The sequence below is a fragment of the Pantherophis guttatus genome, chromosome 3, assembly GCF_059756535.1.
Source record: "Pantherophis guttatus breed Tessera chromosome 3, ASM5975653v1, whole genome shotgun sequence".
NCBI lineage: Eukaryota > Metazoa > Chordata > Lepidosauria > Squamata > Colubridae > Pantherophis > Pantherophis guttatus.
Genome location: NC_142065.1, coordinates 133,920,145 through 133,946,829, shown reverse-complemented (window position 1 = coordinate 133,946,829; position 26,685 = coordinate 133,920,145). Strand labels below are relative to the sequence as shown.

The 26,685-nt window shown below is 36.1% G+C and overlaps 1 protein-coding gene across 6 annotated transcripts in view; it reads left to right on the top strand.

The window, feature by feature from the left end:
• Positions 1-25,935, top strand: part of CDH12 (cadherin 12) — a 769,924-nt gene extending 743,989 nt beyond the window's left edge. For all 6 annotated transcript variants that reach the window (XM_034411922.3, XM_034411918.3, XM_034411919.3 and 3 more), the window contains 5 exons: positions 11,009-11,145; positions 15,141-15,262; positions 18,435-18,552; positions 22,254-22,505; positions 24,609-25,935. In XM_034411922.3, the coding sequence (XP_034267813.1) occupies positions 11,009-11,145; positions 15,141-15,262; positions 18,435-18,552; positions 22,254-22,505; positions 24,609-25,108 (1,129 nt within the window). In that variant the 3' untranslated portion in view covers positions 25,109-25,935. The remainder of the gene's footprint in view (positions 1-11,008; positions 11,146-15,140; positions 15,263-18,434; positions 18,553-22,253; positions 22,506-24,608) is intronic.
• Positions 25,936-26,685: the final 750 nt, after the last annotated feature.

The window sequence follows — 26,685 nt, the reverse complement described above, 5'->3', positions numbered from 1 at the left end:
TCATATGTCATTTGTTCACGTCATTAAATCCAGTTCTTGTCATTTTTAACAGCTCTGTGTTGGGAAGGAATTGAACTTTTTATTAAATTCCTCCCCAAGATTTTTCACTTTTTTGGCTTTGGCTTCTCTTCTTATGAATTTCCCTGGTTTATTCAGACATTGTTTCTTCATCTTTTCACACTCATTCATTCATAACATCTTAAAGTTCATTCCCTATTTCCTCTGGTTCTTTTTCAATGAGGTTCAGGACTTCAAAGAAATTCCTGATGTTCTCCTTTAAACAATTGTATATGCCCAAAATGGCCTTTTCTTCTTCTTCCTTAGCTTAACTTGGAACTTGTACATAAATTTTTTGTGATCTACAGTACTTCACAGTCAACACCTGAGGCATGTCTTTCATGCTATAACTAAACTCATCCACTTCAACGTAGCAATAATATAGTCAATTTGATTTCCATGTACTCCATCTGTATTGTACATCATTTCCCTCTTGAGAGGCATTGTTTTGGTTATTTAAAGATAGTGTTAGCAATGAAGAAATAATTGAATTGGCAGAGTTTGATAAGTTATTATTCTGCTTCATTTTGGTTTCTTAAACCATAGAATACAACTACATTTTCTTCAATATTTCCAACTTTGGCATTCCATAAGCATACCTTATTTCTATGTTGTGATAAACATTCTCTTCTTCTGCAACAAGGATGGGATTATAAATGTGGATAATTGTCATAGTAAAGAACTGTTCACAAATTGATATTATTCAATCACTATTGCATTGTATTCAAATTTTGTTCTTGCTATACCCTTCCTAACTATAGGTAACATAGCTGCTTCTTTGTTTTCAATGTCCTGTGTAGTGAACAGCTGATCTTCTGACAGAAAATGTGAATTCCCACTGGACCTCAATTCACTGATGCTTAAGATGTCTATGTGAAGTTGTTTCATATTCACTGTGTTGAGCATTCCTATTTTCATGCTTGTACGTTAGCTATCCCCACTATAATTCAGTCTTTGCAGTTTTAGATTTTCTCTTCCAGTGTGGTAACATCAGCAATCACATACCCCAGAGGCCTTTTAATCTTGCAACATCATAAACATCATTTAATCTTGCAACATGAGTCCTTCGGGAGAAGGACGGTATATAAATTTAATTAATAAATTTAATTAATAATAAATAAATAAACATCATTGTATTCTAAAAGTTCTTCTCGGTAGCGTACTGAGTGCCATCTGATCTGAGTGTCTCATAATGTAGTACAATATTTGCTTTTTTTTTTTTTTTGTATTCTATCCATGTCATTTTCTTGTTGAAAAAGAACCCAGTTTATTTGCCATTGCTTTCTCCTAAACAGTATGAATGGATGTCTTTGCCAATGACACTAAAGGATCATCCACCTCCTTCATCTTTCTGTATTACTACTGCCTGATGATGTAGGTGCCTGCATCCTTTAGCTCTATTAACAATGTCCCCTGGTTACCTACCTGCCTTGCCCCTGGAATGGAGACAGGAAGAGACCCTGAGGGATATTTTTTTTTCCTGGGCAAGGTAGTCGCCAGCAGGAGGAGTAAGAGGATAGCTTCAGGGAACTGAGATTAAAAAAAGGACAGCTTGAAGAAGCTGGGGTAAAACAGAATTAGGGAAAGCTGGGGAAAAAGAGGAGTGCAAGGGAGCAAAAAACAAAAAACAAAGCTGCTACAAGGGAATGAGACTGCACTCCTTCAGAAAGAAAGAGAGATTATGAGATTGCCATCCCAGGGAAGAGAGGATGGCTACAATTGGCCTAGAGATTACTTCCTGGCTGCCACAAGAGAAAGACTGGATAGACCTCTCACTGGGTTTTAGAGACATGTTGATGAGAAAACAGGATTGGTGAGATGGTGGGATAGGACCCAAGGCCTGGACCAGGACAGGTCGGGCTGGTCACATGGGGAAGAGATAGAAGAAGGCCAGATTTCCAGTGGCTCTTTTGGAGGAAGAGCTACACTAGACAGGTGGAATGATTCTGGGTGATTCTGCTGGGAGTATGTATGTATGTATGTATGTATGTATGTATGTATGTATGTATGCATGGAATGCCCTCCCACCATTCTTCACTCATCCTTCCCTGGAAAGCGTCTCTCTTCCTTTCCTTTCCCTAATGAGGCAGCACAGCCAATCTTGAGAAGTCTAGTCATTAGCATAAGCTTATTTGACTGATCTGAGGAGCCTTGCATGTTGGGGCAGGACAGGGAGGACTTTTGGAAAGAACAGAAAAGAAAAAGTTTACATTTATCTCATTTTCACACACAAAAATCATAAATCAGGATGGACGGTGATTCCATCATACATCACATGTCAAGCTTTGGTGGCAGCAACACATACTTACAGTACATTCTCTCTATAAACAATATAAGGGTTTTTCTGATATCCTAATGGTCATATTGCAAGCTCTATTTAGTAGTGTAGGTACTAGTGGTATCTGCAGTGGGAATCAGATGGGACAATGTAAGATATATGTGTACCAGTACCTTTTTTATGTACCATGATTTTACACGTAAATCCAAAAGTGTCTGAGCTTGTGGCATAATAACTAAATCCTTATTTCCAGATTGAATATCCTTCCACCCATTGCTTTTTGTCTTGCATTCAGGTGCTATGAAGAATAAATCAATACTCTCTTCTCTGTGACAGCCCTTCAAGTATTGGAAAACTGCTATTGTATCTCCTCTGAGCCTTCTTTTCATTAGGCTAAACATGCCTAGTTCCCTTAGCTGTTTATTGTATGATATAGCCTCCAGACCCCTTACCATCTTTGTTGTTCTTCTCTGCACTTTCTCTACATTCTGTTTTTCAAAATGTAAAATATTGTAGAGACAGATTAATAAGATATTTGGCACAATTATTAAGAATGTTATTAATTATTAAGAATTACAGGAATGTATTCCTGGAGATTTACTCCCAGAAAAAAGAAATTTGCATCTTTAGAGAAGCACTGTTTATTCATTTCACTCTGCCTGTTTTTGATATTGAGAAATACGACAAATTTTGAAAACGCTAAACTCTTGTGGATATGATTAACAGTAAGAGCAAAGACAAAGATGAATGCATATAAGGTAGATAGATGTAATTTATCAAGTAGTCATATAAATATAATGGACAGGGGTGAAAGACCATGTACTCATTTTTACACTTCTGAAGAAAAGATGGCATATAAACCTAATAAAACTTCCAGATGATAGCTAGACAACTAAGACAGTTAGACAGCTAGACAGACAGACGGAGAGACAGACAGACATGATAGAGATAAGGATAGAGATATACAGAACTATCATATTGTCTGCTGACTTTTCTGCATAGGATTTCCAAAGGTTTGCTTAATTTTTTTCTCCCTGTCAGAATTACTAATGAAGCACACAATAGCCTACAGGGGCCTTTGAAGCAACTGCACTGAGCTTTCAAGACAGCATGCTTCAGTTTTGGGAGCCATGGGTTCAGAGGAGCACTTCTGACACTGAGCTAAGTGCAACAAATCCTCGCATTTATAACTGCTGCAGCTGTCTCAGAGTCGTATAATTGATATTCAGGCATTTCCTAACCGGAAGTGTTTACAAGTGTTGCAATGTTCCATAGTCATTTAATTGGCATTGTGTGCTTCAGACGACTTTCTGATAAGCAGAATCAATAGAGAAGCTGATAATAAAGGCACAAGCTGCATTTGTGTGATGTCTCACATAATAACCATAATGATTTGCTGAATCATGGAAGCAGAAGTGACAGACTATTCCTGTCTGGAATAATCACATAATATTTTGCTTAGTGACAAGTTGCTCAGCATTGAAATTACTGCTCCCATTTGTGGTCAGTGAGTGAGGAATACCTATTTTCACATAAATACAACTAGATGGACCTATTTACATGACAAAAATGCTTCAGTTGTTCCCTCACATTTTACACTTACTTACAAGATGTACTGGCACTTAAATGACATTTTTAAAAAACAAAAGATTGTAATTTTTGTGATTTTTAAGTAGCAGCCAGTTTATTAAACTGATTTTGCTTATTTATTCCCTGGTATAACTGAGGGGCAGAAAATATATGTGGATCTTAGTTAATGATGTGTTAGACTTCACTACTACATAAGGTTTATGTCCCTAATTTAAACTGAAAGTCAATAAATAGATGTTAGTAAAATCATAAATTACCTTTAGACAATTTTGTGTGATTACAACTTCTGAGTATGTCTTACAACCATTATGCTGTGTTAGCTTTTAAAGATCGAGTTTGCCTTGTCAGAGTAAATAATCTGTTGTGTCAGTTTTGAAATATTTTAAAAGAAAAACTTGCAAAGTAGAATAGGCAAAAGAGGTAGAAAAGAAATAGGTCTTTAGGAAGATAATATGCTTTCCTCTATGCAATCACCAATATAATGTGCTGTGCAATTTCATTGCAAATTAATTCATTTTCTCTCATATACTTCCCAGACACAGCTTTAGCCTTCACAGTGCCTATTACACTGATCTATAATCTGCAAAACAAAGGAGAGAGAAACAAGACAATAGATCTGTGCTTTGTACAACAGATGGCATAACTCCAGAATGCAAAACAATCCAAAACTGTTCATATTATGAGGAGAAACACTAAGTCCTTATAATTTATCATATTCCATAAGGGACACAGACTTCCAAATCTGTTAGCTTTGACATATGGGAATCAGAAGATAATAGCTAAATGGCAGTAGAATGGAAATCCACTTATTTAAAGAATAGGAAGAAAAGAGAATATTTTCAAAAGATGATTATTAATGCTGAGTTTATTTTTCTTGTTTGGACAAAACCAAAACAGTTTTTTTTAAAAAAAGCAAGTGTTAAAACTAGGTGAAAAACAAAACCATCAGGATTGTGGAAAGAGCAAATTGAATAGATGTAATTTCAAAATGAATGGAACAATATTTTTAGACTTTAGGGTAGTGATCTCTACTATGTCAGGTTTAGAATCCATATGCCATGAAAGCCATTTTTTAATTTCTTTTTTTCATCTTAAAGCAGAGGTCCCCAAACTTGGCAGCTTTAAGACTTGTGGACTTCAACTCCCAGAATTCTCCAGCCCAGCAATTCTGGGAGTTGAAGTCCACAAATCTTAAAGCTGTCAGGTTTGGGGACCTCTGTCTTAAAGTCTCCTTTGGGTTGAATCTGACTTTTGGTATACACATAATTGTATGAGGAAAGTAAAACGATTTGTATTATTTAAAAAATAGTGTTTGAAAGTATAACAGAGCTTCGGAAATACTCAGAATTTTTTATATAGGGCAATATATATATGATACATTTTTCATAGATTTATCCTGTATTGACAGTGGAAAACATTCTGGATCAATACAGTGTAATTGGCAAATTCTCTCCTGTATTCTCTCTTGTTGGTATACATTCTAATATTTTTTTTCTCTTGTTGACATTCATTCTAATTATTTTTCTGTACTAAAATGGCTTCACATATTATATCTTTGACCAAAGCATCTGCTGAGAAATCTCTGTGACATTGAGATGGAAGACTGATTTTCTCCCTTCTGTCTTTTGTTCTCTTGTCACAGCCTGAGAATCATCACAATCTAATATGCTTTAAAAAGAAGGGAAGGAAGGAAGGAAGGAAGGAAGGAAGGAAGGAAGGAAGGAAAGAAGGAAGGAAGGAAGGAAGGAAGGAAGGAAGGAAGGAAGGAAATCTTGATGCATTATTGAATTCATTATGAGAAATAAAGAGATGACAACAAATTTGGCAAGACAATTTATTTAATAAATGCGCAATTCATCTAAGAAAAACAGGGTAGTGAGTGATGAAATGTTTAGACAGCAATTAGGATGTGTTGATGACTGCAATGTAGTCACTTTTTCACCTTTCTTGTGCACAGACAAATTTGTTTGGAAAGAGATGTGGCATGTCTTCTTTTCTGGGAAACATTAGCAACTCTTTTCTCCTCACTCGGCTTCATTTGACTCTTTGAACCTCTAGGGTTATCTGTGTAAATTAGTTTTTGCATCCTGTCAAATCAAATGAGCACTTTGCATCTTGGGCATTTGCAGCAAAACCGTGCTTGCTCAGGTCAGAGTAACTCACATCATATCTGCTGTCACACAAGCAGCCAGAGGAAAAAAACAAACAAACAAAAGAGAAATAATTGAGTTCAAACTTTAAGGATTTCAGTATTCACAGATTCTAGGTCGGCATGTATTTTAAAATGCCTTTTTAGGTAAACACACAAACCCTTGTATACACAGTCTATTTAGCGACTTAATACCAAAATATACTGAACCCACAGTTTTCATAGTAAAATATTATATAAAATTAGCTAATCAAATTATTTTCAGGGGAAGGGCTCCCTTGCTCTACAAGAGAGCTTGCCCTTGTGGTATTGAATATGGAGCCTTCCTAAATGGATTACATGAAAAATAGATACCTAAGGTTGTACTTGGAATAGAATTAGCTGTATTAAATGTACAGTATTTCCTTTTTAAAAATAGGAGCATTTATAGCTCACAGGAAGATCAAGGTATCCCTGCAAATACCAGAATGTGGCCAATATCAGAGCCAAGCATTAGCTACTGCTACTGCAGGTGAAAAAATTCTTGAAAGGTCTAACTAACTGCATAGAAGATTTCCAGGGTTTCTTAGTAAATTAAATTGACTATATCCTAATAGGATATGCATTTCCTTATATCTCAACCATGTACCTAAGCTTACTTGACTCTGTTTGGAATATTGCCCAAGGAAACATTGGTAAATGTGTTCCTTGTGTGGTTGCCAAAATTCTGCAGACTCTTAATACATGTGCTGGAGACTTCACAAACTGTATCCTGATTAAGCAGAGGGACAGACCTGGACCTCATCACTTAGGTGACTGATAAGAGTACAAGAGTGCTGAGGGAACTGAGATAATTTTCTCCAACTTTTTCCAGAAATTTGTTATGATCCAGTTATTTCAGAAAGCCTCTAAAGACTAATAGTTTTCTTGTCCTAAGTCAAATGCAGCCCCATGAATGTTGAATCTTGTATGTTATCTTGTAGGATGATGGATTTACTATGGAAGAATTTATATATCATTTTGCTTTGTATTCTATGATTAATGCTATAATTATTTACTGGCTTGTAACCCACTTAGAGTCAGATGAATTGTAGCAGTATAAAAATATAATGCAATATAATATAAATGAGAACTCGCTTAGGAGGAAAGTGGCCTGTAAGCTGTTTATAGCTAACAAAAAGTGAGAACAGCATAAATTTCATGAAGACTCTTAATGCTAGTCAGGAAAAGAACTTGATCTTGAAAACTAATAGTAAATTCCCAGGTAGACTTATGGTAAGCCAATTAAGACAGAATCTCTTTGAATAATTTTGTTCTATTGCAGAGGTGTCAAACTCGATTTCATTGAGGGCTGCATCAGGGTTGTGTTTGACCTCGGGGGGGCAGAGTGGGGGTAGCTGGGGTGGGCATGGCCAGTTCAATGTCACTCGTGTCGGGCACCTGTGGTGGCCCAAGTGCTGTGCCAGAGAAAGCAGGCTCCCGAGTTCTGTTTTGGGATGTGACAGCCTCCTGGAACCCTCTGCCAGTGAAAATGGACCACATGCGGCCCTCTCATGCTCCATTTTATCTGGCAGAGGCACCGCAGGCCAGTCCTTCACTGTTTCCAGGGTGGCCCCATGGGACAGATCTAAACACCCCGTCAGCCGGATCTAGCTCTTGGGCCTTGGGTTTAACACCCCTGTTCTATTGCCTTTTCTTTGTCCTCTGCCTTTTCCCACAGCCTTTCATGCCTCAATGCAAGTTGGACCCTCTGGTCTTGAACTTGCTAAATCCTATGAGTGAGCTGGCTGCATGGAAACTTAATTTCATTCCTCTCCCATTTTCATTATCTCCGTAGTAGAATATGCTAGAGCAAAAGGGATGTCAATTCATCCTTCATATATTTATTTAGTGATTCAATAATTTACTCTTTCCATTTGGCAATTTATTTTCATGTATTTGTTCTATGCTGTAAGTCACTCTTGTATTCAATCTACATTAATTCAGGGCTTATCCATTCTTCGGGTTATTTCTTTTTATTTTACCATATACAATTCTGAACTGTTACATTCCCACTGAATTCCACTTAATTTTAGGTTTCGCTTGCCATCCCCAATTCTCATTTCCATTTATCAAATCAAACATAAAGCAATTGTCCCTTCCTTTAACATTTGTCCTTCCTTTTTGTACATAAAAAGACAATACACTATTCACTACATTTCTGCCAAAAGTTACAGATAATTTCTCCATCCATTTCTCCACCTTTAGTCAAAATTTTATGAAAGTACATTAAATTATCTGCTTGCTTTTTTTTGCCAATTAAGTATAATGATTAACATCACTAATTCTATTTTTCCTGTCAAATGCTATTGTCTTGCTCTTTGGTGTATTAATTTTTAAATCCATGGCTCCTTGTTACATTATTCAATCTAACATTTGCAGCAAATCATTTGGATTCACCACTAACAATAGGGCATATACTGAATACAGATAGTCCTTGATTTATGAGAGGTTGCTTAATGACCATTTCAAGCTACAATGGATCTCCCTGGGGATAATTACAATCAAGATTCAGAGTTGCAAGAGTTGCCCACCCATGGTCATACTTTAGGCATTTGTCAACTAAACTGCATTTACATTGTTTGCATTTATTTCCAGTTTTCAGCAAAACCATGCCTATAGTGAGGATTTTTTTTATGGTACACCTTTTGACAGCCCAAGTTAATTGACCTGAAATTAATGGGTTCTTGTAATTGAATCTTGAAAGAATACCAGATTTTATTCCATTTATACCAGGTTGAATCTTGAAAGAATACCAGGTTTTATATAAATACAGTTCAGAAATTATGCTAAGCTGTTGTATGGTTGGTTTGCTTTCAATTAGCATGTCACACAGTCCTAACTGTTATGATATTGTGGCTTATGTCTTAATGCAGGGGTCCCCAACTCCCAGGCAGTGGCTTGGTATCAGGCCCCAGTCTGTTTAGAACTGGGCTATGCAAGCAGCGGGTGAGCAGTTGAGCATCCCCTCTCTCCACCCCACTCCCGCTACCACAATTGGTTCGCAAAGATGGAAAGGTTGGGGACTGCTGTCTTAATGTATTATGTGAACCCAACCAAATTTGGTTTGTTCTTGAAATTAACTAAATCAACACCTTGTGTGAACCCAGATGCATTACTGTTTGCTTTCAGCCAGAACAACGTAAAAAAAAAAAGGCGAGGTGTCAGTTATGCAATCACAAGTGCTGTCTTTACATTGGTGACCTTCTTCCCTATAAGCACTCCTGCTCCCAGCTCACAGGTTGACAAAATTCTATTTCTTTTTCAAGGAATTGTTTCATTTAATCTTAGTACCTTGACTACAAATATTTCCTTCTTTAAATAGGACACTGAATAATATCACTGCAACACCAGCACTTCATAACCTTTGACTTTGTATTGGCACACATCTATTTACTTGCTTGTTGGCACTGATATTAGCTTGACTCCTATGAACATTTATTTAGGATTACATTTCAGTGGATTCAGAAGAGACATTTGAATTTTCATGATTAATAGTAAATCATCCAACTGAACAAAACAAAAACAAAATTCACATGGCATACATTAAACTATAAAAACTCTGTATTTATTTTATTTTTATTATTATTTAAGAGAAGGTCTGTAAACTGTAGGCCGTAGTTTTCTATGCACGCAAATTTAACGACTTGCTCCAGCACTAAAAGCTATTCTTTAATAAAAATGGTTAATAAATTCTGACTCTGTTCCTGAATTATCCTTTACTAATCTTGGGCCTGATTTAAACAGTATTATGTTAAATAATGGTAATGTAATATGTTACAATTCTCTGCATGTTTGCCTTTCACCCCTGTTATCCTTAGTTGTTGCTGTTTTTCCTTGTATTACACTCAAATGGCATTAGAAGTAGTACTTTGCTAACATCAGCCATTAATCTTTCAGCAACTTCTGTGATACCTGCTTTTTATAGTAATACTATTCTTACCAGGTTTGCCCAGTGCAGAGATCCCCTGCCTTTTCAGACAGCCTTTATTATGACTCATTTAAAATACCTCCCCAAAATAGTGAATGTGCATCTATTTCTTTGCCACATCACAAATAAAAAATCTTAGGTATTCATGGTGCTTTAGATTAGACTGACTTATTTGTTGCTTCAAGTGTTTACTCAGTAATTCGTTTCCAAAGAAACAGTCTATGCCAATCCTCAGATTTGTGAATAATTACCCTGTTTTCCCCGAAATAAGACATCCCCTAATAATAAGCCCAATCAGACTTTTGAGTGCATGGCAATAAGGCTAAGCGCTTATTTCAGGATTCAAAAAATTATAAGACAGGGTCTTATTTTCAGGGAACACAGTAATAATATGAAAACTCAATTTAAGTGCAAGAGTAGTCAATGTGACTTTTGTTTATATTCTATTAAAATCACTTCCAATCAATAAAACAAATAAGTAGATGGAAACCTACAAAATAATAACAAAAACAACAAACAGCAGAAGCATACTGGAAAATGGCACATTCCTGCTAAATTAGGAAAAAGGCATGAACAAAGGCAGCCAGTAAAAGTGTTTAAATTGGATTTAGAAGCAGCAGTAACCAAATTATTGAGAGAGAGAAAAATGTTCTAAAATTTGATGATCTCTCTGGGGAAGAGAAAGACTGGAACTGCACTCAAGAACACAATTCTGAATGCTTTTATTGGAAATACAATTAAAATGTTTACATATTCCCTGTTAATTTTTTTCTCTCAAGTCTATCTTTCATTATTTTCCATTTAGCCTTCTGACATGGTGTTAAAGCAATCATTGCTTCTTTATTACAAAGTAGAGAAATAACTTCTGAGAGTAGAATAAGAAAGCCATTTAGATGCACCAAATGCTATTATTATAAATGATTAGAGGCTGTCAACTTCTATTGTTTCTTCTATTTCCTTCCCTCTCAACCTTCTGCATCTGCAGGTACTTCATAGACTGGAAGAATGATATGGATAGCTACTTTACTATAGATGGAATGGAAGGAACTATTGCCACAAATGAGTTACTTGATAGAGAGAATACTGCGCAATACAATTTTTCAATAATTGCAAGTAAAGTTAGTAAGTACAATAGAAATGGGATAGATGTCATTTCGGGAATTGTCATTGTTATCTTGTTTGTCCATTTTGATGAAATTATTTGGCAAATGTCTTTGTTTTGTTTTTTTGTCTTATGAAATAGAGCATGTCGTAACACTTCATTCGGCAGATTTCCTATATTTTTGGGCAGACTCCTAGGGATCTTTTAGGAATCAGCTTCAAATAATTATATCTTTTGTCAGTCATTAGCCTCATTCACTGTAGCATGATTCCATTCTTAAGAGTTCTCAGCCCTGAAGGAGGAAAATATTGAATAAATATTGAATATTGAATAAGCAGCTAAAATTGCAGGCATGATTCCTCTTTCTCCTTTTGTGGAGCATAAAACGATAGGGTCCCTATTAGTTTTAGTGGAAGTCTGAACTTTCATTCATTGCCAGTGCCCCGTAGTGTGTCTATAATTTGGATTGATGAGTGCCACATATTTACCATCTCACTCCATGTATATAGGTTATTCATTCTCTGAGAATAGTCAAGGCCTCTGGTTTTCAGTGTAAAATAACATATGAAGTTCCAATTGCAGGTAATGAGTGGGCAGGGATAGTTTGGTATGCTTGTTAGTTACAAATCTAGTCCAAGAATAATTGTCGAAGCAACTCAACAAGCATCAACTGTTTTATCCTACTACTCACTAGAGGCATTAAAAATAGCGAAGCAAACACAGACAACCTCTTTATCTATGTCTTTATCTCTGCTTTGTTTTCCTCTAATTGGAAGTCTCTTAGATTCTGTCTTTCAGTCTGCTTCTTAAAAGAAGACATGATGTCCCTCTTTTTTCTCTTTTGCTCAATCTTGGAAGCTTGGAAAAGTAAAGTAGGCTTTGTATCAGGGCATGCAACTTCATTAATACATTTTACTTGTTCTTTTTGACCTTGAATATATGTGTCTAGAGATACATAAAAGGGTTTAATTTTCCCTCAGACACATATCATTGGCTTAACAGAAACCCCTAGAGAATGAATGGAGGAATTGTTCCTCCAAGGATTGCAAAAATCCTATTGCTTCACAAGGGAATCCACTCCCATGTGGACAATTATATGGACAGAAAGATGGAGGCTTTATGATGAAGAGAGAATGTGTCAAGGGTTAGGTGAACTGCTTTCCTTTTACACTAATGGTTTAATCCATTGTTTTCCACTCTGCATAAAGAAATCTCCCTTAATTGCAGCATTATGAGTCACCAGCTGTTTGTTTCCAGTCATATTTTAATAACTTTAAAGGCCTCTTTTTTCTTCCTTGATTATTCTGTTTAATTAAGTTTCAATAGTCTTTTTTTTTTGTCTTGTTGAAGGGGAGGGGGGGCGAATGGTATGTGACTCTACAGTACAATGATGACTCAGAAACAAGCAGGCTTCCAAGAACAATTTTCGAAGCTATTTCAGTGCCCTTGTAAGCTTGTGTAATTACTTATTAAACATTCTAAGTATGGCATGCAAAAATTAATCATAACTAAATACGCTGGAAATGGATCATGGTTATGATTAATAAAACCCACTGGTTTCAGTGGGAGTTGTTCTGAATATGTTTTGCCTGAGTCTGTAAGTAAACAAAAATCTAGTTCAAAACACCTTGATGGAGGCTCTGGTTTCATTTTTATTTGAATCTCATTGATAATAAACATTAATAGAAAATCTATATCTCAGGCATATTTTTCCTTCTCTTTATCAAATCAATTCTATATCATACTACAATATTATTTTTCTGTCCAATAAAGGGAGGTATATGCACTCATAATTTAGGGATGTGTACTACTTTGCCTTTCTTGTTTATTATTGTTTATTATTGTTTATTGGTTCGATTTATATGCCGCCCTTCTCCGGAGACTCAGGGCCGTTTACAATGCGTTAAGCAATAGCCTTCATACTATTGTATATACCTGCTTAGTACGGCTTTCAGGGGGCCCCAAGCAGTGTTCTTTTTTATACAAAGTCAGCTTATTGCCCCCACAAACCAGGTCCTCATTTTACCTACCTCAAAAGGATGGAAAGCTGAGTCAACCTGGAGCCTGGTTAGATTTGAACTTGCAGTAATTGCAGGCAGCTGGTGTTACTTAACAGCACTTTAGTCTGCTGCGCCACCAAGGCTCTTTTGTTTATGTTCCTTTATATATATATATATAAAATTTGACTATTCAATTTAAGAACATTTAAATCTTAGAAATGTTTAACGAGTCTACTATTGACTGATAACTGCCAACAAGCATCTCCAAAGGCTTAACAAAAAAATCAATATTTTTTTTTCTCAAAATCTTTTTTTATTATTTTCCATCTAGTTCCAAAATATCTGGAGGTGTTACAGTTCGATGTAAAGTTTCTGCTTCCAGTATATATATATATATATATATATATATATATATATATATATATATATATATATATATATATGCTAATTTTTTTATACAAGATTTGTATAAATCAAAGTTGCATGCCCTTTGATAATGAGAAAACTGGGGAAATTATTAAATAAGGAATCATATGAATTTATTTAAATCAAATTATGTAAATACATGTATATAAAATTTCATCTCATTTTTGACCTGGTTCAATTTACTCATTGCAGTGCAGTATATTGTAGTAGTCAACTCAAAATATGTTCTGCATCCCTGACAGAATTCATTTTACCTTAACAGCATATTACACCTAATTGTAACCCCTGTAGAAGCACCTGGAGACACTGAACTTGTAGCCAGACTATACTGCTGCAGTAAAATCTGAAACAAGTATTCACCCCTGATGTTTGTAGACATATACAAACTCCATCCAGCCCATCTAAATTTGTTTTTCTCCATCAAAACCTTAATAGCCTCCAGACTCTGATTTAACCATCTACAACATCTTTAGTTTCATTTCTAAAGCTGACTTAGTGAAAGAATGATGCTCCCACATTCTTAATATGTATCACTTCCTGAAGACCAGAACCACACACCTGCCAGGAGCAGGATGGGTTTATCTCAATCATGGAAGACCTCATGCTTCTGAGTATACTGTTTATAGTGCTACCTCAATACTCATTATTATTTGGTTCTGGGAGACCCGATGAGTACCAAAAACAATGAGTATCAAACATTTTTTCCCCATAAGTAATAATGTAGTGAGTCAAAAGGCAATACCAACAAGTTCTAGCTTGTGTGTCAAGTACCCAAAATGATGAGTACTGGGACAAAATGTTCATATCAAAATTCATTAAGTATCAAATTTGATGAATTTCAAAATAGTTGAGTACCAAGGCGCCACTGTACTTCCTTAGGTTTCACAAGCTCAAAATAATCCTGGTTAAAATGCAACCAGGTTGCTTCATTTACCGCACTTGTCTCTGTTCAACAGAATAGTTGTGTGGAAGAAATGCACTTGTTTTCTTGCTTAGTTTTGATGTTCTCTGAGTTTGGTCATGTCATTGGGATTAGTACAATCTCTTTAAAAACTAAAGCAAAATCATTTAAACATTATAGTTATATATTCCAGGTATTCACTTTAAAACTGATGTGTAACTGAATTGCCTTCAGAATATATGATAGGCATATGATGAGTTTCCTCTTTGTGGAAAACTGTTTACCATTCATTGGTATATTATCTACAAAATGTGATGGTAGTTTGCTTAGGTGCTGTATGTATATGGTTGCTTAATCCTAGATCCTTGGTTATTTATTGTACTCTATACAAGGAAGAATACAATTCCTGCATGAATTATACACTGTAAATGTTTATTCAGTTCCTGCAGAACAAAAACATGATAAGTGCTTTCTAATAAATATGATAAATTATCTATCTAAGTTTTCTGTGCAGTCATTATATCACTACCAGGCACAGTCCATTTTGTATGAGAGATTTACCAAATCAGTCTAAAAGGACATATCAAAAAAGATGAGCACTTCCATTTTTCATTGCTGCGTGCAATGTAATATTGCCTAGGATAGTACCAATATTTCATGGCCCCTTTTCAAATTATTTTCCTAATAGGCAATCCACTCTTGACCAGCAAAGTTAATGTCATCATAAATGTCTTGGATGTCAATGAATTTCCTCCAGAAATTACAGTACCCTATGAATCTTATGTGTGTGAAAATGCACGACTGGGACAGGTATAGTATTCTTTTTTTTAATATTAGATGTGCAGTCTATTATGTGTGGATATAATCATAAACAGTATAATGGTTAACAAACTATAAAAACTGACTTAAGAAAGCCTACTTGAAATTCTATAATTTACTGTTTTATTTATATGCTTATTAATCATTGGTTCTTACAGGCAAGTAATTTGTTTGGAAGTATATTGTCCAGTGATAAAAAAAAAATGAATTTGTATATGGTCTGACTAGTTTCTCTTGGCAAATGGATAGTTTGCCCATGCGCAAAAGATATTATGCAATTTCATGTGAAAATTTTAGAATGTGCTCTCAAAATTTGAAAACGTGCTCTCACATTTTCTAAAAAAGTTGACTACTACTGATTTGCCACAACTCTAAAAAACAGGTTAGTTTATTTAAACCTATATTGCATACTGACAGCGGAGGGTAGTTGTATAATTGTTTATCTATGTTCACATAATAATTTCCCAGTAGAACTGGGAGCAACAAAAGCAATGCAAAAATCCATTGAAGGCCAGTGAAACAATGCTTCAATTTTTATTTTGACTCAGTTTTATGTTTAGTTTCGTATGCTCCTTGCAGGGAAATCCATAATCCAGAAGCTAGTGCAGAATAAGTTGCCTTTTGTGTATACAGCTGATTAGGTTCTCTTAATAGAGATTGCTAAAGATAATATCCTTGATGAAGACTGCAAATTATGGGCAGTCTAGAGAAAAAAGAAAAAAAAACATTCAGATATCCTGGCTGAATAATATTTGAGGCCTTGTGGATAAAATAATAGGATATTACATTGAGTTCAGAAACAAATATAAATCTTTCAAAACTGATGTCTATAAACCACATGCCAGTGTCATTCTAACCACTATGATATGCAGTAGCTGATAAATCTATATAGAAATGTTAAAGTGCTCTTAAAAAAAAAAGCTAATTAAGACCCAGCAGATCTGTGAATATATCTCTCTTGCCAAGAGGAGGTTTAAATACCTAATCAGCTGTGGTTATAGTAGACAATTAGTTATGTAATATTTTGTCAAAAGCACTCCTATCTTTATAATTCAGAAACAGTAAAATCTGAACCAGGTTAGGCTACTGTATATCTAAGATCACCAAGTGGCCTAACTCCAGATGAAACTAACTTTATTTGACTTTGGAGCCTCAGATTATTTATTCAGAACCAGGGGTGCTTCTTCAGCAGGTTCTGGCAGTTTCTGGAGAACTGGTAACAGAAATTTTCAGTAGCTCAGAGAACCGGCAAGTACCACTTCTGGTTGGCCCCAGAGTGGGGTGGGAATGGGGATTTTGCAGTATCCTTCCCCTGGAGTGGGGTGGGAATGGAGATTTTTGCAGTATCCTTCCCCTGCCGCACCCACCAAGCCACGCCTACCAAGCCACACCACACCCACCAAGTCACGCCCACAGAATCGGTAGTAAAAACATTTGAATTCCACCACTGTTCAGAACTAATCCATTATTACATCCAGACAACAAGCTTTCACAGAAAAGGTGAGCTAGAGCTGAATATCATAAGTGATGAAAGTCAACCCAAGAATTTCAGGTTGTAGTTTAATGTAATAGGACCTCAAAATTCAGCAAAGAAAGACTGAAGCTCTTATAAAAGATACCCCAGGTCCCACAACAGACCAAAAATGCAATGAGTGATAATACAGACAGTCTGAAAGTTCTAAATGTATGTGTAGATTCTCAGTCATCCAGGTCATGATTTATATTTTTCATCAGATGTGCAGTGCATACATGTTTGACCTACCAAGTCAAAGATACCTCCAATCATATATGATAGCCCATCAAAGAATACATTAGAAACAAATAGGTTGTGTCAATTACCTTTACACAATAATATAAATTACTTTTTTGCATGGGGATCAAAGTCCTTCCAAGTCGTATCAGGTTATTTTTTTGAATTTTAATGGAAAATGCATTCATTGTTCAGCAAATTAACAGTGGTCTTCAAAAGATATATTCAGCTACTATACAATGAGTCTTCAAACAACCCTGAACCTAGTTTGTGTGAGTATAAGCTGTTTACCTTAGAACCAAACCTATAAAAATATAGTTGCCTTGTCAGGTTAGGAAGAATGATAGGCTGAAATATACTCATGATAATAAAGACAACACATTTTAGCCTGTTATAGTCCGTAATTCAGTCCTGTTTTACAAGCTGTGTGAAATCAAATGTAGTGTTCCAAATCCCATAGGTTCTAATAGTTTTTTCTTGTACAAAACTGTTGCCCAAAGGACACAAGATACTCTCCTCTGTATAGACCATACATTATTTTTAAAGATCTGTTTCTGGAAACTGTATGGGATTTGTCCTTTTTATGATATTTGTTCCTGTGAAATGCTTAGAACATACAGTAGATGTGCAACAACAAATGTCCAAAACAATAAAAAGATTGGTATCAGAATGGAACATTGCCAGGCCTGAACGAAGAAGGCTGATATTCATGCCATCCCCTCTCTCTCTGAGAATTGAAGGAACAGGATAATCTTTTATCACATCACTAATGACTTGGAAGCCTACAAGTTTTACTACAAAAGCATTCACAAATGTTATAAGAGATGACGGACATTCAACCTCAGAAGATGAATGTAATGCCATCTAACCATGCTCCAGCCAAGTGTTAACATCTTCAGGAATTCTTTCTCCTAAGTGATATCTCTCTATAAAGGAAGAACAATAGAATAACAGAATAACAGAGTTAGAAGGGACCATGGAGGTCTTTTACTCCAACCCCTTGCTGAGGCAGGAAACCCTACACCATTTCAGACAAATGGTTCCCCAATTTCTTCTTAAAAGCTTCCAGTGTTGGAGCACCCACAACTTCTGGAGGCAAGTCATTCCACTGATTAATTATCCTGTCAGGAAATTTCTCCTTAATTCTAGGGAACAGTCACATGCAACTTATTGCTAGAGATGGATCATATTACAGAGTAATGTTCTTTGAGATGGACAGCCATGCATGTACATCTGCTTAATAAATATTATAATGTTAGGCTACATCGGCTGGTCTTGCCCAGCTCGTTAAGATAACCACATTTCAGCTTAGGGTTAATATCTCATTCTCTACTTCTATTGCATTATCTAACTATCAAATCAAGATCTTGTTTTATTTTCATACAATTTTTTTTTATTCCATTGTGGGTTTAGGTAATTCAGGTTATTGGTGCAGCAGACAAGGATTTGTCTCCTGCTGGGCAAAAATTCTCTTTTCGACTGTCTCCTGAAGTTACTACAAAGCCAAATTTCACAGTCCACGATTTCACAAGTAAGATGGTTTATACTTCAATTATGGAACTAGTTTGTTCTGTCAGTCCTTTGCCTACTGTTTTTTATTTAGATATGTGAAGGTGAATTATTTCAAAGTGTAATTGTTTCTTAGATGCTGAGCAAAAATAAAGAGTTGTTTTATATAAATGAAATGCTTTGCAGGATGACTTCAGTTCTAGTCAGCATTTCTAAAGTTAGCAGTTGGGTTACAGAAATGATTTTCCCTATACTATGAGAAGCTGCAGGCTAATATAATATGTATGATGCACTGTTGGGTATGAGAAGAATCTTTTTCAGGAAGAAGGACAATTTTGGCAATTCCCTTGAATGTTCCACAGTGGATTAGGCTGCAGGAATAACCTTGAGAAGCAGGAGGAAGAGCTGCAACCAAGACAATAGTTAGATAAGCAAAATTTGGGTCTCAGGCAGAAATATTATTTGAGGAAGATCTTATTAGGCTTTACTCTCCCATAATTCTCTTAAAGATGGAGGGAGGGAAAAGGCACACTCAGACTGGAAAAATTCTGTTATGGTAACCTTATAATAAAATTAGTATTATCATTCATAACTTTGGTTTCTAGTCTGGTTTACCTCAAAGGTTTACCACAAAGGGCTGACCTATCTGGTTTACCTCAAAGGCCCCATCCACAGTACTGTAAAAGAACCAGACAGCTCATTTTTTCTCTTCTAGTCATTCTAGGCAATAAAACTAGTAAGTTTAAACATAATACCAATAATTATTTTAGAATTGTGAGTTTTCTGAATACCCCTGATTCTTGAACCTTTGGTTTCAATTGATATAGCAACAAAAATGGACATAGGATACAGTGAGAAGAAAGTTGGGATGATCATGAAAGAATGATAGTGACAATGGCAGAAATTGCCCACAGAGTATGGGTGTCTATTGAAGCTTCCTGCTTTCATCAAAATGATGCAAATAGCATTATATCACCTCTTCGGGGTGTGTATACATCTTGAATCCAGAATCAGAAAAAGGAAACACAGACAATGTTTATTATCCCAATTATCCATTGGGATTAGAGCACTGTTTCTCAAGCTGTTGGCTATAGAACTCTGGGAGTTGATACCCACATATCTTAAATGTGCTTAGGTTGAGAAACACTGGATTAGAGGATAGGTCAGATCCTGACATCGCAAGCTGGGTCCAATTAGAATATACTATACAGAGGAAACAGTCTTGTAACAGTAGTTACAAGGAGGAACAATTGTTGTTTATCTAACCCTTTCACTACTAATTCTGTAAAAAAGCAGACAGGCTTTGCCAGAAGCCTGCATCAATTCTAGCTTTCCTGGGTTCTGAGTATAGCTGAAGTGGAAGAAAAAACAATTTGATTTAGAATGAAGAATTTGCTGGAAAAAGCCATGGGAAATTAAGAAATGAATTTAATAGAAATTAGTATATTTTCAATCTGTTCTTTCTTTTTTATCTCTCAACCCTCAACCACCAATTTTTGTGGTGGATGCTACAAAAATTTCAGTTTGCTTCTCTGTGATTCTTTTATTATTATTATTTTTACCAAGAAAGTTATTTTATTTTTTAATGGTTTTAATTATACCATTGTTATCTCTAAGCCCACTACAATGCAACCCCAAGTATTCTGTGTTTCTGTTCCCTAGAGAAGAAATGGCAGCAAGGAATATGAGGACACATATGAGGAGACAGATGAATTACTCACAAACCTGACCTTGAATTCTCAAATAGCTTTCTTAATTTTAACCAGATTTGTGATATTTAATGTGTATTGATAAATTAATTTGATTTATCCTTTTGTATGTGCTTACTGGCTTACACTTTCTTAATTAATGAAGAATCTTTTCATTTCTATATTTCTTATTTCAAACAATTAATTTACTAAAAGTGCCATAGGTTTGCCTATGATGCATGCATGCATGCCAGAGATGGCACACAGAGCCCTCTCTGTGGGCACACGCGCCATCGCCAGCTGCTCTTCTGGTTCTTGGGTTTCCAGCATGCGCATGCTGGTCTTTGCGCGCGATGGAGTGCTGGAAATCTGCTGGTCTTCATGCGGCATTTCTGGCACATGAAGACCAGTTGGCTGGAGCACATGCACATGCCAAAAACCCAAAGACCAGGTGGCCAGCGCATGCATGTGCCCTGACCAGCTGGTTTTTGAGTTTCCGGCGCTTTGCAACCCAAGCGCGCACATGTTCCAGTTTAGGTACTTGGTGCTGAAAAGGTTCGTCATCACTGGTATATACATTACTCATTGAAAAAAATAGGTACAGTATTTATGTACTGAAAAATGCTATATGAAAATCACAATGCACTAATGGCCTGTAGCATGTCAAGTCAAGTTACTTGTGAGAATTTTCTTAAATAACTTTACATGGATGGGGGAAATCTTATACCTTTTGAAAAATGTGCCTCCAGTGGAAATTAACCAAATAAAGAAAGAAGCCATTATTTTTTTATTCCCTATAAAGCACTAAGTGGAAATCATTTGAAAAGCAGACTTGGTAGGGTGAGGAAACAAGAAACAGGAAAAAGGTGGCATTCTTCCTTCTTGTGGTAGTTTGGCTTTTCTTATTTTTACTATTCTCTGACAAGCTTGCTGTCAAACTGAGATGGATTGTATAGCAAGAGTTACAATAATTGTTATTTGCCTGGGGAAGAACGGGATAGTTGCATTATTTTCTGTCTTGTTTCAATGCGACACTTTGGATAATGATACAGTGGAGGACTCCTGTTAAAACACAGATGAGATTGACATCAGCTCTGAATCTCCTCCTCTTCTTTCCCTCCCCTTTAATGTTTAATAATGTAAAATGTATGACATGAAGGTCTCCCAGGGCAAATTTCCACCTTATTTAGTTGTTGCTCATAGAGAAAGAAACTTGCAACCTCTTAACATGACATCTAGTTCTAGGCCAAAAATATCTTTGTTATTTTTTGTTAACCATTTTCCTTCATTTTACTGGAAAGGAAATGTATTTCTTTAAAGAGAAAGAGAGAGAAGGCAAAGGAAGATTTTAGAGCAGTGGCCCCAAACCTTTTGGGCACCATGGACCGATTCCATGGAGAACGTTTTTTCCATGGACTGGGGGGGCATGGTTTTGCATGCTACCTGCATCCCGTTGCTGAGTTGCTGGCATACCGTAGACCAGTTCTAGTCCATGGACCAGGGGCTGGGGACCTCTGCTTTAGATTATTCTTTAGATTATTCTGTACCATCCAAGGTTTTCCACATGTCACTTATATTTCTAAGGAAATGTCATGTGGAAAATCTTCATTGTGAGCCTTTCAAATTGGGATGCTGAGGAAGGCAACAAAATAATGAGAAGATGAATATTAAAAAATTGACATGAATTGTACCTTTCAGCGCTTTGCAATAAAATAATAATAAAACAACATCCCTATTAAAGTTTCTGGGAAGGGGGAACCATTCAACTACCCCCCCCCTTTTATTTAGCACAAGACCACAAGAATAATTTGGCCCAGGATAAATCACCTTATTTGTTGTGTGATGCTGGAGGTTAGTGAAATAGAGAAAAGGCAAGGCTACTGCATTGCTGACAATTACATGTGAGCCATAATGTTTTAGGCCATTTTCCAGAGCTTTTATTTATTTATTTCCTGCATTTTCACAAGAAATTGTGCTCAGTGCCATTTCTGAGCCATGATGATAATGAGAACAGTAACTCAATCCTGTTTTTCAGACAACACAGCAGGAATTGTAGCTGGCAGAAGTGGTTACAGCCGTCGACAGCAAGAGTTCTATCTCCTTCCAATTGTCATTGAAGATAGTAGCTACCCCAAACAAAGCAGTACAAACACAATGACAATCCGAGTTTGCAGATGTGACTCTGATGGCTCCGTCCTCTCATGTAATGCTGAAGCAATATTCTTGCCTGTTGGACTCAGCACGGGAGCATTGATTGCAATCCTGTTGTGTATTATTATACTCCTAGGTTAGTACTCACCTATTTGCATAAAGTAAAATGTGTTACCATAGATATTTGGAGACTTTCCCCCCCCCCCAAATGGAATAACTGCCAGTTGGGCCAAATGAAAAGGTTAGCTGGATACAAACTACTGCTTTTCACCCATTTCCAATTGTGGTCAGTAATTTCATCAAGCAAAGCCCTGATCAGTGGTTTGAATGTAGCCCTACTTTGAAATTTGGGAATATCGCAATAGGAAATTCAATAAGCATTTTCAAATCTTATTGAAACATTGTAAAGATGAATCCTACACATATGATAACCACATTGAATGATGAAGACTCATCTTCCTTGATGAGTCCTTAAATTTTAATTTAAATAAACATCTATCATCAAGAAAAGACACACATTTACCCTGAACAAATTCCCTTTCCTCCTTTTTTATTATAATATGTAAGATTGTATAAAATATAAGATAACATTGAAATAGGGCTATAATAGTGAGCTAAAATAATCTGGGCAACCTTTAAGTAGTTGGGCTAGCATTTTCTTCTTTTGTTAGAGTTTTTCTTTTGAGTTCTACACTAATTTCTTTTTAAGTCTATACTCAAGTGTATACTATTTTATATAATTTCTAAAAAAAATGGCATTAGTTAAATGTGGTCAATAATCACATAAGCATTGATGAGTAGTATTTTGGATGCACTCACTAGGTCCATCTGATGATGATTATTCTGACCTTCACACATAGAGAAGAGTCAAGGAGATGTATTTAATTTAAAAAATGGAGGTGAAATATTAGGAAGGAAGGACAGGGAAATTTCAGAGAAGCTGAGGGGGGTCATTTCTTCACGCAGGAGATAATGCAAACACTCACCTTCCATTCATTGCTTTTGTACAGATGGTCTGAAGCTTTGTGCAGGATACAGGAAAGAAATCTGGATATTTTAGAACTGATGGTGGAAAGTTTGGTAATATCTTTGGCAATGTCATTGCTTGCTTGTGTATATGACAGCTGATCTATTAGCCAGTGCTGTCGTTCTTGCCTGAAAACAAGCCTCTTTAAAATCCATGGCACTTGCCCTCTAATAAACCATAATTCATAGGGATCATTATGACTTTGTAAGATGATATGGTCTAGTAAGCCTTCTCAGTTTTCCAACCTCTTATCCAGTCTTTTAGGTATAGGTAATGCAAATGTTTAAAGAAAGTTTAAAAGATTCTGCAACGGCTATTGAAACAAAAAAGTCTCTGTTTAAGAGACTGTACAAGAGTCTAACACTAAATTAGGCAAGGGTCTGTTAGTCTCCTTCAGTGCTTGATGGAGAAATCTCCAGTATTACTTCTCTGATAGTGAAGACAGAACATCAAAGAAGTATCCCATATGTATGTCAGAAATACAGCAAAGCTAAAAGATTCTATACCTACTCCACATATTCCCATCACATGTTCCAGAAAAGAATCAAGAACACTTCTTGTCTTGAAGTGGCATAATTAATTGGGCCTCAGTTTGCATGAATAGGAAAAAAGAAAAAATTTCCCTCAAAATTTAAATATTCCTTCAACATTTCACTCTGGAGAGGGAATCCACTGGATTGAGTTCATGGTGGTTCCTCCATTGTGGATTCTGCTCTTTCTCTAATGGGTTTGCTCAAAGTAACAGAGCAAGCAGCTCATTAATTTATGCCATTTTATTGGCTAAGCATAAAACTATTTCCTTTGAGAAAATGTCTCTTGGCTGTTAATGTTTATTACAAAGTTTCTGAGACCCAAAATAGCAGTAAAGCTTTTTGTCTCCTAAAGAAAAGCAGTGACCTTCTACTACACTAATTCAGATCCTTATGAGAATTTCTTCCAACACATTAAAAACAGCAGGAATACCCCCCCCCCGACACACTTTGTGGTGTGTGTGTGTGTGTGTGTGTGTGTGTGTGTGTGTGTAAGGTGCAAAATAGAGGTGCGTTTTTCAGATAGCATTAGCAGTGAGACTGTTTCCCATCCTGGTACCATAGATCGAAAAATATTTAGAACTGGAGCAGTCAGATCTTAGATCATAGAAAGTAATGTGAAGTTGACTGATAAAAGCCACTTCTTTCCCTAATTGACTTCTGGTTTTCTCTCTTGTCTTAGTTATTGTGGTTCTTTATGTGGCCTTGAGACGGCAGAAGAAAAAAGACACCCTAATGACCTCAAAGGAAGATGTTCGAGACAATGTCATTCATTATGATGATGAAGGAGGGGGTGAAGAAGACACTCAGGCCTTTGACATTGGGGCTTTAAGGAATCCCAAAGGAATCGAAGATAACAAAATACGCAGGGATATTAAGCCAGATGCTCTCCGCTTGCCTCGCTCAAAACCACCCACAGAGGACAACACAAATATTAGAGATTTCATAAATCAAAGGCTGAGAGAAAATGACGGAGATCCATTAGCTCCCCCTTATGATTCACTAGCAACTTATGCTTACGAAGGAAATGGATCTGTAGCTGAATCTCTCAGCTCTATAGATTCTGTTGCAACAGAAGCAGATCAGGATTATGACTATTTGAGTGACTGGGGACCACGCTTTAAAGTCTTAGCAGAGATGTTTGGAGAAGAAGAAAGTTATAATCCAGATAAAGTCACTTAGCTGGAGGTGGAGGAGGACCATGAAGGAAAAGTAAACCCACTAGTTTTACACACAAAAAAACCAAGCTTTATAGAACAAGTTTCATTGATTATAAGAGACAAAAGCTGTTTTCAGCAAGTTCCTTTATTTATCATACCACGGATCTTGGTTTACTATTTTTGAGGGAAAGAATGTTCTTTGACTATTTTTTTTGTTATTGTTGTTGTTGTTTTGATGGTGGTGGCTGGGTTAATTTAATTTAATTTTTTTAACTTTATTACTTTGAAGTCACACTGAGATTGTCTTGGGCCTATTAGCTACAATTTATCGATACATCAAACAGAAAGTATAGCTTTCCGGCATTGTGGTGGAAGAGTGGTAGATTTTTCTTAATTCCACTGAAGTGCCTATTGAAACTCTTACCAGTAAAGTGGAAATAACCGCAGCAACAGAATTAAGGAAAAACAGGATAAAAGAAAGGACATTAACTTTTATCTGGAGACACAAAAGACACCTGCTGACTGCTGATTCTTTTAAAACATACAGTGTAGAAGAGAGAGTAGAATCTGTCAGTGGCTGAAACTTGTTGAGGTAAATGTCAGGTTTGTTTTGGGAGGGGTTGTTTTGTTTCATGTTTTTTAAAAAAAAAAACCAAGAAAACAAACTGTCTGATAGGACAACGTCTTTCTTATGCTTACATTTCAGAGAGAAAATTTTTGAAAAAGCTAGTATTCCAATTGAAGTTGTAAGATCCAGTCTTAAACTGAAATAATGAATATTTAAAATGTTTATCAAATGTTATTCTTTTTTTCCCCCAAGAATTAAAAAATGAGATACAGAAGTATGCATAGACATATGTGTTGCCTAATTAGTTGGTGCGCTTATTGTACAAGGTTCCTCTTAATCAGAGGAAAGCTGTTGTGTGGCATTTGATAGAGGGGATTATTTGACCATCTCAAGTGATATGCTGGCTATATTTTTGTTCTTCCTTTTGTTTTGTTTTTTATTTTTATCAATCTAGTAAATTGGTGAAATTGTACATATAAAATAATGTATTTCACATTTGTTTTCTACAGCAGAAAAAAACCCCCACCTTCTTCATTTCTCCCCATTTATTATTCTGATGCTCATTAATAGTTCTGGTCATAAGAAACAATGAAATAATATAATTAGGGTCCCTAAACAGGTTTCAGTCATGACTTCCCTTTTCGGAAATATGAATTAAACCTTAGAAATATCTGCGTAAGAATAGCATGAATCATAATATGAGTATTACTTATTTTTTTTTAATTCTTGGTTTAACAGAACTTGACATCATTAGACAGCCTTATTGGTCTTAATTATAGCAATAGCAATAGCACTTAGACTTATATATGGCTTCACAGTGCTTTACAGCCCTCTCTAAGTGGTTTACAGAGTCAGCATATTGCCCCCAACAATCTGGGTCCTTATTTTACTGACCTCGGAAGGATGGAAAGCTGAATCAACCTTGAGCCTGGTGAGATTTGATCTGCCAAACTGCTGGCAGCCGGTGATCAGCAGAAGTAACCTGCAGTACTGCACTCTAACCACTGTGCCACCGCGACTCATTATAATTA